The 15003-nt window shown below is 47.2% G+C and overlaps 1 protein-coding gene across 1 annotated transcript in view; it reads right to left on the reverse strand.

The window, feature by feature from the left end:
* The window catches only part of ADCY2 (adenylate cyclase 2 (brain)), a gene marked incomplete at its 5' end in the record, with an annotated part of 126553 nt that overhangs the window by 25832 nt on the left and 85718 nt on the right, over positions 1-15003 (reverse strand). The window contains 2 exons of the mRNA XM_008581801.1: positions 710-856; positions 10495-10653. Coding sequence (XP_008580023.1) covers positions 710-856; positions 10495-10653 — 306 coding nt within the window. The remainder of the gene's footprint in view (positions 1-709; positions 857-10494; positions 10654-15003) is intronic.

Raw genomic sequence — 15003 nt, forward strand, 5'->3', positions numbered from 1 at the left:
CAAATTCTAAAACATATACTTTGTCCTTTCTAAAACATGATGTATTATCTCACATATATATTGCTTTTTCAATAATAAAGTGCATCACCCATGCATAGTTCAAGTTGATATTTGACAAAGTAGGCACAGACATGCCGATAATCCACTGTAATAAACATATGGCCGATAATCTACTGTAATAAACATATTCATTACCTTTCCATGTATAAAGGGATAACCACGCACTTTCCCTGGATTCAAGCCCTTTTAGAGAATTCACTAGCACACTGGATACATATTCTACTTAACAGATTTTGGTAGCTGTTTCTACCAGTCACATCAGCTTCAAAAATACAATGTACATGTCTCTCCCAAATTAGTCAGGGACATAAATAGAGCAAAACGCTTTAATGCCTGCCACCAGAAAGTACACTAAAGGACAAGTTCTTTTTTTTTTTTTTCGTGTCCGGCAACAGATCGCAACCCTCGGTGCTGCGCCCACACCTCACTCAGCCAGTGAGCGGGAACCGGTCTGTATGTGGGATCCGAACCCTCAGCAGGAGCGCTGCCGCGCTCCCAAGCGGCGCACCGTAGCAGTGCGCCACCGGGCTGGCCCCAAAGGACAAGTTCTAACACGTGTCACTATACTGAACTAACTTCAGATGCGCAGGAATCTTGAAGTGTGGGACTGGCGGCACCCCTGCCCTTCAAGGTAGCTCTCGGTACCTACGTCATCAAAGTCGGCGATGATCTCGTTCAAGAGCCGAAGGCATTCCAAGCCTTCCTTATTCACATCTGATTCCGTATAAAATTCTTTGAAATCCGGAATGGAGGCAAACATGACACAGACGCATTCGTAGGACTGGTGGTACAATTCCTGCCCAGGAGAAAAGGAAGAGCTGAGTTCTAGGAAAGCTTTTAACAGAAATACTCCAAATGCAAGTATTTGTTTATGCTAAGATTCGTAAAGAGATCCCCCAAATACCCCACTCCATCTGCTCCATCCCAGCCCCTGGCCAATTCCAATCCCAGCCATTGATCACAGGTGAAGGCTTCTAATCAGCTGGATGCAGGTTCCCACTGCCACCACCAGTTGATAGGACGTGTGCTCTGCGTTAAACCTTCTGTCATTTCTACCTTAGGCAAGCGCAAGAGACCACAGAGTCTGGCTTAGGAAAAAGGGTCCTTCAAATAACTGAAGGAAAACAAAATGATTTCCCAAACTACTATATTGTCCTAAAATAACTTGTTATGGGATGGGAGTCTTAATGAGTTTTTCTCCGTAGTGTTGCCCAAAGGAGCAGGTGAACCTTGTGAAGCTCCTTCAGTCACACCAGGAAGAACCAGTGGAAGTCCTCAGCTCATTACTCATATCGTATTAGACACCAGCAATACTTATTCAGGCTGTCTTCTCGTTCTTACACAGACAGAGGGTCACAGTTCCCCATCCACAGATAAGAGTGAAATTGCAGTGTCTTGTAAACACAATTTCAAGGTGTTTCCATAGTTTTCCCAACACAGAGAGACACCTTTAAATTGAATGAAAGTTTCAGAAAGGAAGGGTTTTTAGCTGGGCATGGGGCAGGTCCTAGGTGTGGAGGACCTGCCTCCCCAGGGGCAAGGTGCCTCGGGTCCTGATGTGGCCCTAACACAATCAGAGTGGCCAGTGCCACCGTGGACACAGTGCAGCATGGGAAACGTCCCCTCCGCCCAAAGACATGAGGAGAGTCTGCTAGGCAGGATGGTGACCTCTGAATGGAGGAAAGAGTGCTGGGGGCTGGTGCTTCCCGTGTGCCTGGCAGGGCGAGGGAAGCCGCTCCATGTGAGGACCATGGGTGAGCTCTGCTCTCTCAGCAGCCGATGAATCACTGGGCAGGGAGTGACATTGGATAGCATTATAACTTCAAGGTCTGATGGCCTCTCCCAGGAACCGTTCTTCACCCACGAGGTCTCACAACAAACACATCAGGACCATGGCCACCCTGTCACGGTTCATAACAGCTTTGAGGGAAAGCTAGACTCGTGGCACGTTCTTTTATGGGCCGGCCACCCTGTAATGCCTTCCACCACCGCTTCCATATGTCTACAAAATACATTAACAATAGGACCAGATTTTCCTTCCTATCCACTCTCGATGTGCTTGAGCCGGCTTGTTGCACAGATCTGCATGTTCTCTCCCTGCAAAGTTGGTTGTGTGAACATTCACACCTGTGTTGGACAACCTGTGGCATGTGGGATTGCCAAGACCAGGTCCCAGTAAAGCTGACTCTGCTCGGTGAGTCAGATAACAGGGAAGACATACCCTCTAGGAGCCTGTTTTAGACAAAATGTCGGTTTTATACAAGTGGTAAAAACTCCACCGACTTCCCCAACCTGAAGGAGAAGGGGTTCACCTTGCAAGGCAAGGACACGTCTCTGTACCTGCATTTCTGCATCGCTGGCCAGAGTGAGCCTCTGGGGAAGGACGGTGATGACAAGATAAGCACAGTCACAGCCAGCACTTACAGGGTGCCGGCTGCATGACGCAACAGGTGCCTCCGTGAATGCTCTGCACACATCAACTCGCCCCTGACTACAGTCCCAATCCCATGAGGCTGGTACTATTACTCCCCATCTACAAATAAAGAGACTGAGGCACAGAGAGGTTACATTGCTTCCCCGAGTTGCAGTTACCACTGCAGAGTCCACCCCTGTAAATGCTACACTTCACACCTGATCCCATGTCCCTTGATGAATGACCACAGGCTGTGCTGCCTGGATTTAGGGGAAGCAAGGGGTCTCCGTCACTTGCAGGTCCTGTCGCTTTACCCTTCTCTTTCCCCTGGAGTCTTTAAGGGTGTCTGGGAGTGGAGATAATGAAATGCAAGACTAAACCTTGGATCTAAATGACTGTCAGCTTGGATCAGACATGTCATCTCATGCTGCGGCACTCAAGCAGGAGCGCATGGGAGAATCCTCAATGGGGCTTCCAAGAAGGCAGATGCTGGGGCCTCCCCACCGACCAACTGAACCTTGTCCCCTTGGGTGGGCTCCAAGCATGGACATCATTTTAGAAAAGCTCCACGGGTTATCCTGCTGTGCAGCCCTGATTAAGAACAACAGACGAAATGAGGAAATGGAGCTCGGTGGTGCTGGGCGAGCACCAAGGCCAGGCTGGGGGAAGGGGCAGGACCAATCCTTGCATCCTCTGCAGACTGCGGGTGCCACGTGGGGGCTGGGACTACAGACTCCTCATCCTCCCTCTTTGGCAGAGTGTTCACTTGGAAACCTTTAGGAAAAGGCCCAGGGTGAGCTCAGATCCCTGCTCCCATGGTCCTGGGATTTGGGACCTCTGAAGGACTATAACTATTTGAAAACTAGGAAAACTTCATTCTTCCTGAATTCTCTGGGGAAGATGAACCGTATCCTGAACTCATGAGAGGCTCCCGCAGGTCTTTGGATTGGGTGTGGGGCCAGAGAGGACCGCACATTGACTGGCAGCTGACCTGCGGTTGTCTTACACGTCCAGAGAAACTGCGGGTGCAGTAGGACAGGTGGGAAGGCCTTGAGATTTTGGAATTCAGGTTTTGGAATGGGTGATCCGTGTCCAGCAGACAGCTACCAAAAAGTATCACTGAGCTTTGGAACTGGAAGTGAGCTAGATGTCATTTCAACATTCCTTTACCTGGAACCATGCTGCTGAGTAAGCTCAAGGGACAGAAAAATCATCACAAAGCAACTGTGCCCACTGTCCCTTCCAGCATATTAAGTGTGGCTAGCTCTTCCCCTGTCCTGGATGGAAACCTGGGGTGACCCCATGGCTCTTTTGGCCACTCTGGAGTAACAATAATTAAAGTGCCCTGTCCCATGAGTGGTCGAAACTCTGAGTCTGGCTGAGTGTGTCTTTTGCCCTTCCCCGGGTCAGGTCATTGCAGGGTGGGGCAGAGGCATGGTTGGCTTCTCCTCTCTCTCTCCACCTTGTGCTTTGACCTCCCCAACTCGCTAGCCAGGCTCCCAAACCATCCAGGGTGGAGACAGGGGAAGGACAAAGTGACAGAGAGAATTAACTTCATTCTGTTCCCTGAGGACTCGAACCTGGCTTTCTTCCTGTGGACACTTTTGTGGGTTTGTTGAAGACTCCCCGCTGCTTCCCCAATCACTGACATCCCACCTGTGTTTCTTAAGATGGGGCCACGCACACCCCTCCTGCTCATTACTGCTTTCTCAGCTCCAGGCTTGGGCTATTCTTTTGGCTTCTCTGCTGGGGTCTGTTCACCCCTTGGGGCAGCTTTGTAAAACCAGCCCCATGCCAACTCTCTCTCTTGCTTGGTCCCCAAGCAACACTCAGCACCCTTAGCCCTCCAAAACCCTGAGAGCCAGTTACATCCCCATCCACAGCTCCCACCTCCATGGACTCAGATGTTCAATCAGCCCCTGACCTTGGTATTTCCAAGTGTCAGGATCCACTGGAGGTGCTTCCCAGGACCACTCAGAGACTCAAGTCGTGGGGTACGTCCCAGGCTGAGTGGTTCTGGTCTGTTCCCTAGGCTAGAGGTAAGGGGCATTCTCACCTCCCCTTTAAAGTGGGCTCATTCCCACTACATTCTGTCCAGAAACCCTCTTCCAACCTTTAGTCTCCTGGCTGATTCAGATGCTATATGTGGGTTGAGTCATGCAACTGGTTTTCAAGAGGGGTGTTTGTAAGCTCCACACGCAGGTTAGCAACTCTTCGGAATATGAGAGCAACTGTTTTCTTGGTGTCACAGGCTGAAATTCATGTTAACACTCTGTTACACACACACACACACACACACACACACACACTCAGACACACACAAGCACACACATGCGCAGCCCCCGCCCCCCATGGACAGTCTGCCGCGTTCCAGGCTTCACACCAGGTGTTAGGGATACAGGGACGAACAACACAAGCCCGGCCCTCAAGGAGTTTAGAGTCTGGTTGGAGAGACAGAGCAAATACAGGGAGCACAGCAAAAAAGTCCATTTGGTACCGCTTATGCCCAGGTGCAGAGATGTCACAGGCTTCTCACCTAGGCTGAAGGAAGCTTAGTATGTTCTAGAAAACATTCAGAACTTCCACTAATGCTCTGGTTTCCAACCTTCCAGGCTGGTGCTCTCTCTCACTGATTCAGCCTGCACACTAAGGGCTTCTGATCTTGCACACTCCCCCAGATGACCTCTGTGCAAACTGTTCAGCACCTTGTGTCCCCAACTGTCAGTTAATGCTTCATTTATTCAGGGGAATCAAATGATTAGAAAATACAGAAACATCTCTTCACACCCCAGTGGCAGGCTAGCCTGGCCCTCCTACAGATAACAAGTACTGCTGAGGGATCTCTCCAGCAGTCTCAGGAGGGCTCTCATGGACGGCAGAAAAGGGAGGTGCTGTTTGTGTAGACATCCCCAAATGTCTACAGGGGCATCCGTGCCTTGTGTGGCTTGTTCTGATCAATCCTCTGCTCTCTCTATATGCAGCTGCCTGGCTCAAAATCACACACACAATCTCCACTTCTTGGGGACTGGGCAAGGGGTGGATCTGGTGACAAAACCCAGTCTTCCCACAGGGATGAGAACTGCTTTGACGTCTGTTGAAGGGGCTTCTCAGAAACATTCTTGCCACACACAGCAGTGGGGAGAGCTTCCCAAAGCAGAGCGAGCTCCCATCCGGGTGCACAGGACTCTCTCCCTGAGCCCCAATGGTGTGTGGGCTGAATCTGGCCATGACAGTTCACAGCTGATGGAGAAGCTTCAGGAAGTTTTAAGGAAAACAAATACCCCAGGAGAAGGAAGAACAGGGACCTGCAAAGCTGGGCTCAGATGCCAGCAGCTAGCTCACTGCCCACACACCTTGAGCCGAGGCATAGTGAATGGTTTTTCATCCAAAAAAAAAAAAAAAGCTTTTTGGAACTGACTGTGGCAGTGATTAAATCATTCCTGACTCCCTATTTCTGAAGGGAAATCGATTTCTTCTGTACCTGGATGCAGTGAGGAGGAGAATAAATATGCCAGCCTGGAAGGCTCCTTGTTAACGTAGGTCATGGCCCAAGTCATGCCGTTTATCCAATGATTGTTCTAGAAACTCACGGAGTGGAGATACCCGAAGTACCCTGCACCTGACTCACAAAGTAATTCATCCACCTCAGATCTTGGCATGGAGAGAGATGGAGCCTCCCTGGTTTCTCCCAGAGCTCCAACTTATCGGATTTTTCCCAGGGAGGCTGTTCGTCCTCAGAGCAGTCATTACACAGGGAGACGGCCCCGCATCCTATTCTTGCATGAAGTATTTCACTAGGTAAGTCAGAAATGGTGCATGTGTAAGCTGATCTCATGGAGGGAAATAAAATATGATGTCAATTCCTATTTTTTTCTTTTGCCAAAGTGTACTTTCCCTGGATTATTTCCAAAAGACTCACAGAATACCATCACAATGTGTTCTGTGTTCTGAGGGTAGTGATTCTCAAATTTTGAATTCAGGGTATTTGCTTAAAATATTGCAAGGATTGAGTGTTTACTGCATGCTAGGCACTCTTCTAATAGTTCCCTATGAATTACTGCTTCTAAATTAGTCATAGTCTCGGCGAGGACTAAGGTGGAGGCCCCACAGTTAAGAGGTGTCAGGGCTGAGAGCCACCCAGCAGGGCCCAGAGGTGGAGGAAAGCTCACGCTGGGCCCAGGGACAGCATGTTTAACAGACTGCTGCTGCCCTTCACTTCAAGAAGCATTGCTTTTGGTCCCCAGTGTCAGCCACGCTCTTCCATGTCCAGTCTAGTGTCCACCAGAGATGACCCCATTCTAGGGGTTGGAAGCCTCAGAGAGAGACAGAGAGCTCTGGCAGGGTGCATCTGTTTGGTACTGACTCTGTGGAGGGGACAGAAACAGTGACAATAGCTACATTTTTTTTCTCTTTTGGTGGCTCGCTAGTATGGGGATCCGAGCCCTTGACCTTGGTGTTACAACACTGTGCTCTAACCAACTGAGCTAACGTGCCAGCACAGCTACATGCTTAAATAGAACAGGCAGCATTACTGTTTAGCTGTGAAATGCCATGCAATGTACCTGGCTTGGGCTGGCAAGGTAAGGATTACATAGTTAGACCAAGGAAATGGGTTCTTCCGTCCAGGGACAAAGTCAATCTAGCACGGGAAGGTCTGATTGCCACAGGAGAAGCTGCAGATGGGTAGGAGAGGGGGTTGCTATGCTTTATGCACTCAGATGAGTCTTTATAACAGCCTTGTTATACGTTTTCAGAAAAAAGGAAAATGTAGATAAAACAAAATCCTCCCTGACTGAGACTCACTGTGGGAACTCTCAGAACATTTAGGCAGCTGGTTAGGGCTTCTCCTTCCTGTTCAGACCCTTCATGGTGGGCTCTGCTTTGCATTCAGGGCTTTTCCCACAGGCATCGTAGCTAACAGAATCTGCTCTAACTCTTTGATCTTCAGCAGCTGGATAGCAATCCCCACGCGGGGAGTGTGCAGAATCTTCCAGGAGACAGCGTGGGGCTGCTCTGTGGTGTGCCCCAGGGGGTGCTCCTTTTATTTTTTCAGTCCCCAAGTCTTCCAGTGGCTGTTTGAGCCAGTCCAAATATTTACCCTAACCAACAAAAAATTGGCAGTGAAATATTGAATGTGACAGCCAAGGGGAATTGTGTGCTGCATGACTAAACAAACAGAACCTTGCAGCCCACGAGCTGTGCAGAATGAAATGATCATTTCTGAGAGTCTCATGGGCAAGATGCCCCCAAGTGGAGAACCAGTGTTTGTGGTTCTACCCTCCCAGCTCTGTCAGGTCAGTAGCTACAGAGTGCAAACCCAACAGCATGCAGGGATCACTGGACCCTGCACCAGAACCCAAGCCCCTTAGTATGGCTGATGGGGAACATGGAGCCATTTGTGCTAGGAAGAGTTTGAAACTCTGACGCTGAGCTCCTGGTTATTTTCCTGCAGGGTTGAAGGCTCGTCTCTGTCAGGTGTACATTTGGGGACTCCTGTCTCCTGAATGAAGCAATTGTCACCTTCAAGAGCCACAGCTGGGAGTTTGGTAAATGGGCACTAGTTATCTGTGCCACAAATTATTTCAGTGCTTAAAGACAGGTTCCCATGTACACACAGGGATGAAGTGGCCACCATGCGGACTTCCATCCCCTCTCCCCCCACTTTATTTAACAAGTGAGGAAACAAAGCACAGAGCTAGTTTTATCCAAGTGTGCCGGCTCCCACCTTGTTCCTGGGAAGTTACCCAGCTGCCCGCACAGAGAGGAAGGGCCACAGCCGGGGTGAGCTCAGCCCGGGCTCCTGACTCCCTGCTGCGGGCTCCTGCAGGCTGTGCCGTCTGCCCCACTATGCAGCCCTTCCCCACGGAGCCACCCTCCACCGTGAAGGGGACAGACGCTATAGCAGCACTCTTCAGGAGACTTGGTGGGAAACATCGCCTCACCATCAGGCACACAGGACAGTGGCACGAAGGTCCCCGCCCTGCACACAGTAGGGCCACTCAGCAAATGGAGGAGTCGTTGTGAGCTATGGCACCGGCGCTGGGGCCCTGCTTCGGCATCGCCCGCCTCCCAGCAGGAGACACAGTGCCACTTGCGGGCGCCCCTCACAAGGTGCAGGAAAGGTAGACTCAGACCTGGGAGGTAACCGCTCAAGTTCCCAGTAGAAGACAACGTCGAGACTAAGAGGGGAGCCCACGCGGTGTGGCTCTGGTTTCATTCATCCCCACCCTGCCCTTCCTTATCATTCCCAAAGGGACAACTGTGCCCTGATGCTTGCTTAGAATAAGCCAAGAAGATGGGAAGGACACTGAGAACCTGCTGCCTCTGGTGGTCTGGCCCACGGAGACCGTCAGGGGCGCAGGAGGGGCTGCAAGGCCTGTGCCGCTGAGCCTGGGGCCTGGGCCGGGTCTTCCGTGCTCGTCACAGAGTGTCACAGAGCTTCTCCAGCTTGGGGGCCTTCCTCTAGCTCTGGGGAGGGATGCTCCTATCAGCTCACCCCAAATGCATCTTCCCTTGTGTCTGCCTGTAGGCTCTTTTCAGGTACTCTCCTGGTGCCTCGGGAGAAGGAGCCCTTTGGAGCCCGGAGTGTTCTCTCCCTGTGCCTCTTCCTCCCTGGCTCCCATCTCCCAGCTAGAGTTTAGCACTTTCTTTTCAGATTCAGAAGTCACTTCGTCATGGCAGCCCTCCTAGACTCCTACATTTTCACTGCCAGTGTCCTAGGAAGTAACCGGATCCTGTCCCCAGGAGGAGCCCAGAAGAGTGGGGCCACCTCTGTCCCATTCATCTCTGATCCAAGGTCAGCACCAGCTCAGCTGTGGGGCAGAGGCAACTTGAGGTACATGCTCGACCTCAAAAGCCAGACATTTAGACATAAAGAGGCCACTTTACTGCTAACAAAAACAGATGGTTCTTTAATAGATGTAGTCATCTCATTACCTGTAGTCAATAGGAAAACAGGGTGCTGAATAACCTACTGAGTGTAAAAACACCAGGAGAAGAAATAGGAAAGCGAATGGTCCACAGTCAACCAGATTCGCTGTGAGATCCTGGAATGGCTTCTAGGAAGATGACGGTGAAAATGTCAGGCACCACCCCTGCCACCTGGCACTTTTCTTTTAATGTCAACTTTAAATATGCTACAGAAAAATACTGTTCCCAGCCTTCTCACCTGAGGCTGCTTTGTACTCTAGTATCATGGGATCGAGTTTACCTATGAACAAATTCATCCATCTGCTTCTCACCCACCCCTCGCAAACCTCAGTGAAAATTTCCTAAGAACAGGGATTGCTCCTCAGACATCTCTGAAACTCCACAGTACTGAGCATGGGCCTTTGCATACCGTGGGTGTTGAGATACATGTTTCTTAAGTCCAACTGTAGATACATCTGCTTTCTCTTGCAATTCAGCAATATTAAAGAAATCGCATGACATTTCATTTTATAAGCCATTTCAGCATTTAAATGACACCCTAGTCTTTACAACTGTAGCTAAATATTCATTCCTATAAAACGTTCCATGAAACTCCCACTTCATCCATTCAAATGGAAGGACTCAATTTCAGTCTGCTCTTGTGTGGATAACTCCTTAATCCTGTGGTTCTCACAGTCTCTCTCACATATTTGAAATTCTAAGACCCTGACAAGAGGTAGGTTGCTTCTACCACACACTGGTAAGAAAGGCATCCTCCCACACTGGGAGAGAGGAAAGTGCACTTTGGGGGCATATTTGGTACCCCAGTGCCTCATAATGCACATTCAGACCTTTACATGATTGAGAAAGAAACCTTTAATAATGAATCAACTCCACGCTCAGACTTTCCCAGGTGATTCTAGGTTACTATACTCAGTTGGCATCTCTACAACCAATGAATATCTTATCAAAAGCTGAAAAACTCAGGCTAATCTTGGCCATTTTGAACACTCAGGGGTCCACTCAGTGCCAAAGCTTTTAGCCTTCACCTGGGTCGTGGCCGTGTCCCAGCCTCATCCCCAGCCCCACCCTTGCCCCCCGTGTCCTCCTACCTCATTCTTCAGGCTCCTGGCCAGGAAGTGCTCGGCCACGTGCGCCGGAAGCACGTTCTCCAGCAGCACACGGTTCAGGTTCTCCATGGTTTCTATCTCCTCCCGCTCTTTTTTGAACTTGTTCTTCCATAAGAAGTCTAACCTACAGTAATATTCATTCTGTTACAAGAGGACACAGAGGTAAAGAAACAATAGGCATCTTGTCCTGCCAGAAAGTGGAGGTTTTAAAGAGAAAATAAAAAGAACAAAATGAAACCAAAAAAGAACCCCCAAACAGAATCACAGAATTACCACCCTCCCTACAAAGCCTTCCATTTCCCCCGAAATATCTTTCAGTCAACCTCTAACACAGATTTGCAAAGAATTCGGAAAGGAAAGACCAGCCTCAGGAACAGGGAAACCAGCTATATTGGAGGCTTCAAAGTCAAAACGTCATGAAAGCTTCTTGCAGAGTTATGTTAATAAAAGATGGCTTGAATTATTTTTTTTGAAAAGAGGTGTAATAGAATATAAATGGTAAATAAATGAAAAATGACAAATGACAAATTAGTAGAGAGAATGTATTCTTTCATGATTTACATAAATAATAGTGTTCATTTGTGGCACTTTGCTTTTAGTAATTTTAAATCAGTTTTTACCTTACCACAAATGATATAATTAAGTAATCATTATAAAACATGAACTTCATTTAGCATTGCATTGTATTGAGACAATGCCATTATACACAGACAAAAGTTCATTCTGATACCATTTAATTAAGATACTGCCTGATAGTAGAGACGTATGTGTTCATGCTTTATAATGTATTAAAATATAACATTTAAAAAATCTAGTTACTATTAACATAGTAGAAATGGAGAGTCCCATTTACTGACAAAGAGTCTTTTTGGTCTTGGCATCATTTTATCAATCCTATGATGTAAATAATTTAAATATAATGAAATAGTCTTGAATGAATCCTCTTATAACAGAAGAGCTAAATAGAAAAGGTGTGTTTCACACAGATAGTAACTTACTGACAGATAAATGCAAAGAAAAGAACACTGCAGGGCTACTCATTTTGCTTGTTTGTCTGGTTTGTTTAGCAAAATATAACACACACACACACACACACACACACGCAATTGACCTCTCATGTACACATGAGAATTTTAAAAGTCCACATATTTTTAAACCTGAAAGAATAATGATCATTCATTAATTATGTTTGATTCAAACTATGTGTGATATACTCCAACATTCCTCCTCCTCTGGTGTGGCATTTATTTTCATTTCATGTAGTAAGGTATTTTCAAAAAAGACTGCAAAAAAGATATTTGAAAATTGTTTAAAGTTTTACATTAATACCAATTTTTCCATACTTTGTACTAGTAGAAACTGTGCTATTCACTTACTAGAAAAGCCCTCTCACTTAGAGAATAGATTTTCTGGAATTTTTTTTTTTTTTAATAAACCAGTGCTGTGGATGGTTTAAACTAAAATGACAGAAGCAGTCAGTGTTGGTAGCATTGAGAAGACACAGATGTGCACTCAAAATTAGACAAAAGTGAAATGTGAGATGAGACTACATTCAAGGAACCAGTCAAGGCAGCAAGCCCACTGATGTAAGTTTGAAAGGTTTCCATAAACTACACCAAGAAGCTGCTCACGTTTTCAGCATGAGGCTATTGCATTGTAGGTAAGCCTTTTGTGAGTCTCCTACTGGAAGGAATCAGAGTAGTCTGGAACTAGCTACATTCTACTAAAAGCAATGTTTTGCCAAATCTATCCCTACCTATCTATCTGTCTGTCTGTCTATTCACCTCTCAACCATTCATCTATGTATCCCTCTTCTGTGGTTTGAATTTCCTGTCAAGCTCACATTGGAGCTTGGTCCTCATTGCAACAGTATTAAGGGGAGGGAAATCCGACTATGGTGTTTGAAAGGTGAGGCCTTCAGGAGGTGGTTGGATCGTGAGGACCATGTTACCATGAATGGATTCATTCATTCATAGATTAATGAGTTCATGGTTTAGCGGGTTATCAGGAGTAGACTGGGAGCTTCATAAGGAGAAGAAGAAAGCACATGAAAATGTGCTTGCTCAGCCCTTGCCATGCAGTAGGGACCTGTGTCGCCACAGGACTCTGTAGGAAGTCCCCACGGGAAAGAAGGCCCTCACCAGATGCACGCTCTCAACCTTGAACTTCCCAGCCTCCGAAACTGTAAGAAATGAATTGTTTACAAATTACCTAGTTTCAGGTATTCTGTTATAAGCAACAGAAAATGAACTAATACACCATCTGTCATCATCCATCTATCAATCATCTATCCATATCCATCCATCTGTCATCTACATATCTATCTGTCCATCCATCTATCTCTGTCTATCCATCTATCAATCACTTATCTATCTATCCATCCATCTATCAATTATCTATCTATGCATCATTTATCACTTTGCCAGGCAATGCAATCTGTTTAGGATCATCTTCTTTATGTATAAGTAGCCACATTAGAAATTCATATAGAGGGCTCCAAAAGAAAGACAAATGTTTTTATACTAAACTGGATGTAATGGATTGTATAATATCCTCCCAAAAGATAGTTCCAAGTCCTAACCCCTGGTCTTGTGACCTTATTTGGAAATGGGGTCTTTGTGAATGTCGTTAATAATCTTGGGATGAGATCATCCTGTTTTAGGGTGGGCCCCAAATCCAATGATTGGGGTCCTTATAAGAGAAAGGAGAGGGAGACTTGACAGAGACACAGGGGTAAGGCCATTCCTCATTGCAACAGTATTAAGGGGAGGGAAATCCGACTATGGTGTTTGAAAGGTGAGGCCTCCAGGAGGTGGTTGGATCGTGAGGACCATGTTACCATGAATGGATTCATTCATTCATAGATTAATGAGTTCATGGTTTAGCGGGTTATCAGGAGTAGACTGGGAGCTTCATAAGGAGAAGAAGAAAGCACATGAAAATGTGCTTGCTCAGCCCTTGCCATGCAGTAGGGACCTGTGTCGCCACAGGACTCTGTAGGAAGTCCCCACGGGAAAGAAGGCCCTCACCAGATGCACGCTCTCAACCTTGAACTTCCCAGCCTCTGAAACTGTAAGAAATGAATTGTTTACAAATTACCTAGTTTCAGGTATTCTGTTATAAGCAACAGAAAATGAACTAATACACCATCCGTCATCATCCATCTATCAATCATCTATCCATATCCATCCATCTGTCATCTACATATCTATCTGTCCATCCATCTATCTCTGTCTATCTATCTATCAATCACTTATCTATCTATCCATCCATCTATCAATTATCTATCTATGCATCATTTATCACTTTGCCAGGCAATGCAATCTGTTTAGGATCATCTTCTTTATGTATAAGTAGCCACATTAGAAATTCATATAGAGGGCTCCAAAAGAAAGACAAATGTTTTTATACTAAACTGGATGTAATGGATTGTATAGTATCCTCCCAAAAGATAGTTCCAAGTCCTAACCCCTGGTCTTGTGACCTTATTTGGAAACGGGGTCTTTGTGAATGTCGTTAATAATCTTGGGATGAGATCATCCTGGTTTTAGGGTGGGCCCCAAATCCAATGATTGGGGTCCTTATAAGAGAAAGGAGAGGGAGACTTGACAGAGACACAGGGGTAAGGCCACGTGAGGGCACCCTGCAGAGACCAGGACAATGCTACCACCTGGGTGACCTGGGGCAGGACAGNGTGAGGGCACCCTGCAGAGACCAGGACAATGCTACCACCTGGGTGACCTGGGGCAGGACAGAGCTGAGGAAGGGAAGGAAGACCCAGGACTCTGTGTAGACAGTGGCAGGAGGGAGACTCCCAGGCTTCCTCAGCCTGCAGCCCTGCTTCATAAACTCCCCATTCCTCGGGTTGCCACCATCTCTCAGATTCTGTCTCAGGCTATTCTACAAGTTTCCAGGGCCCCAGATCCCATGCAGGGACACAGAATTTGCTTTTTGTTGGGTTTATCAACAATGGCAGAGAGAGCAGGAATAACCTGGCAGAGTCAGGGGCCCCAGGACACACTCCACTGACGCACCCCAAGCACAGACTTAAGCATGGTTAAGTGCTTTGTCTGGCTCTGAAAACAACCTGAGGAACTGGAGGGCTTTTACATCTTTGTTGTGAATAGAAGGAGTACAGCGCAGGATGTGATTTTGCTCCTTCCTGGCTTCTGCACTCTCCCACACTGTGACGTCAGCCTCACTTCCAGGGCACGGAGACTGCCCCCTGCTTTCACGTCGTAAATGCATCACCTCAAATGCAGAGCCTCTGTGGGAACGTGCTGTGGTTTAAACTCTGGTGAAAGACAGGACTTCTTCCTTTTCCAAAAGAGGCTGCTGAGTTGGCTAACATTTCTATCATAAACTGGATTTTTTTGCTTTGTTTTGTTTTGGGTGGCTGGCCAGTGCAGGGATCTGAACCCTTGACCCTGGTGTTATCAGCACCACCTGTTACTGAGGGAGCTCATCAGCCAACCTCATAAACTAGATTTT

The sequence above is a fragment of the Galeopterus variegatus genome, unplaced genomic scaffold (assembly GCF_000696425.1).
Source record: "Galeopterus variegatus unplaced genomic scaffold, G_variegatus-3.0.2 Scaffold2468, whole genome shotgun sequence".
Taxonomy (NCBI): Eukaryota; Metazoa; Chordata; class Mammalia; order Dermoptera; family Cynocephalidae; genus Galeopterus; species Galeopterus variegatus.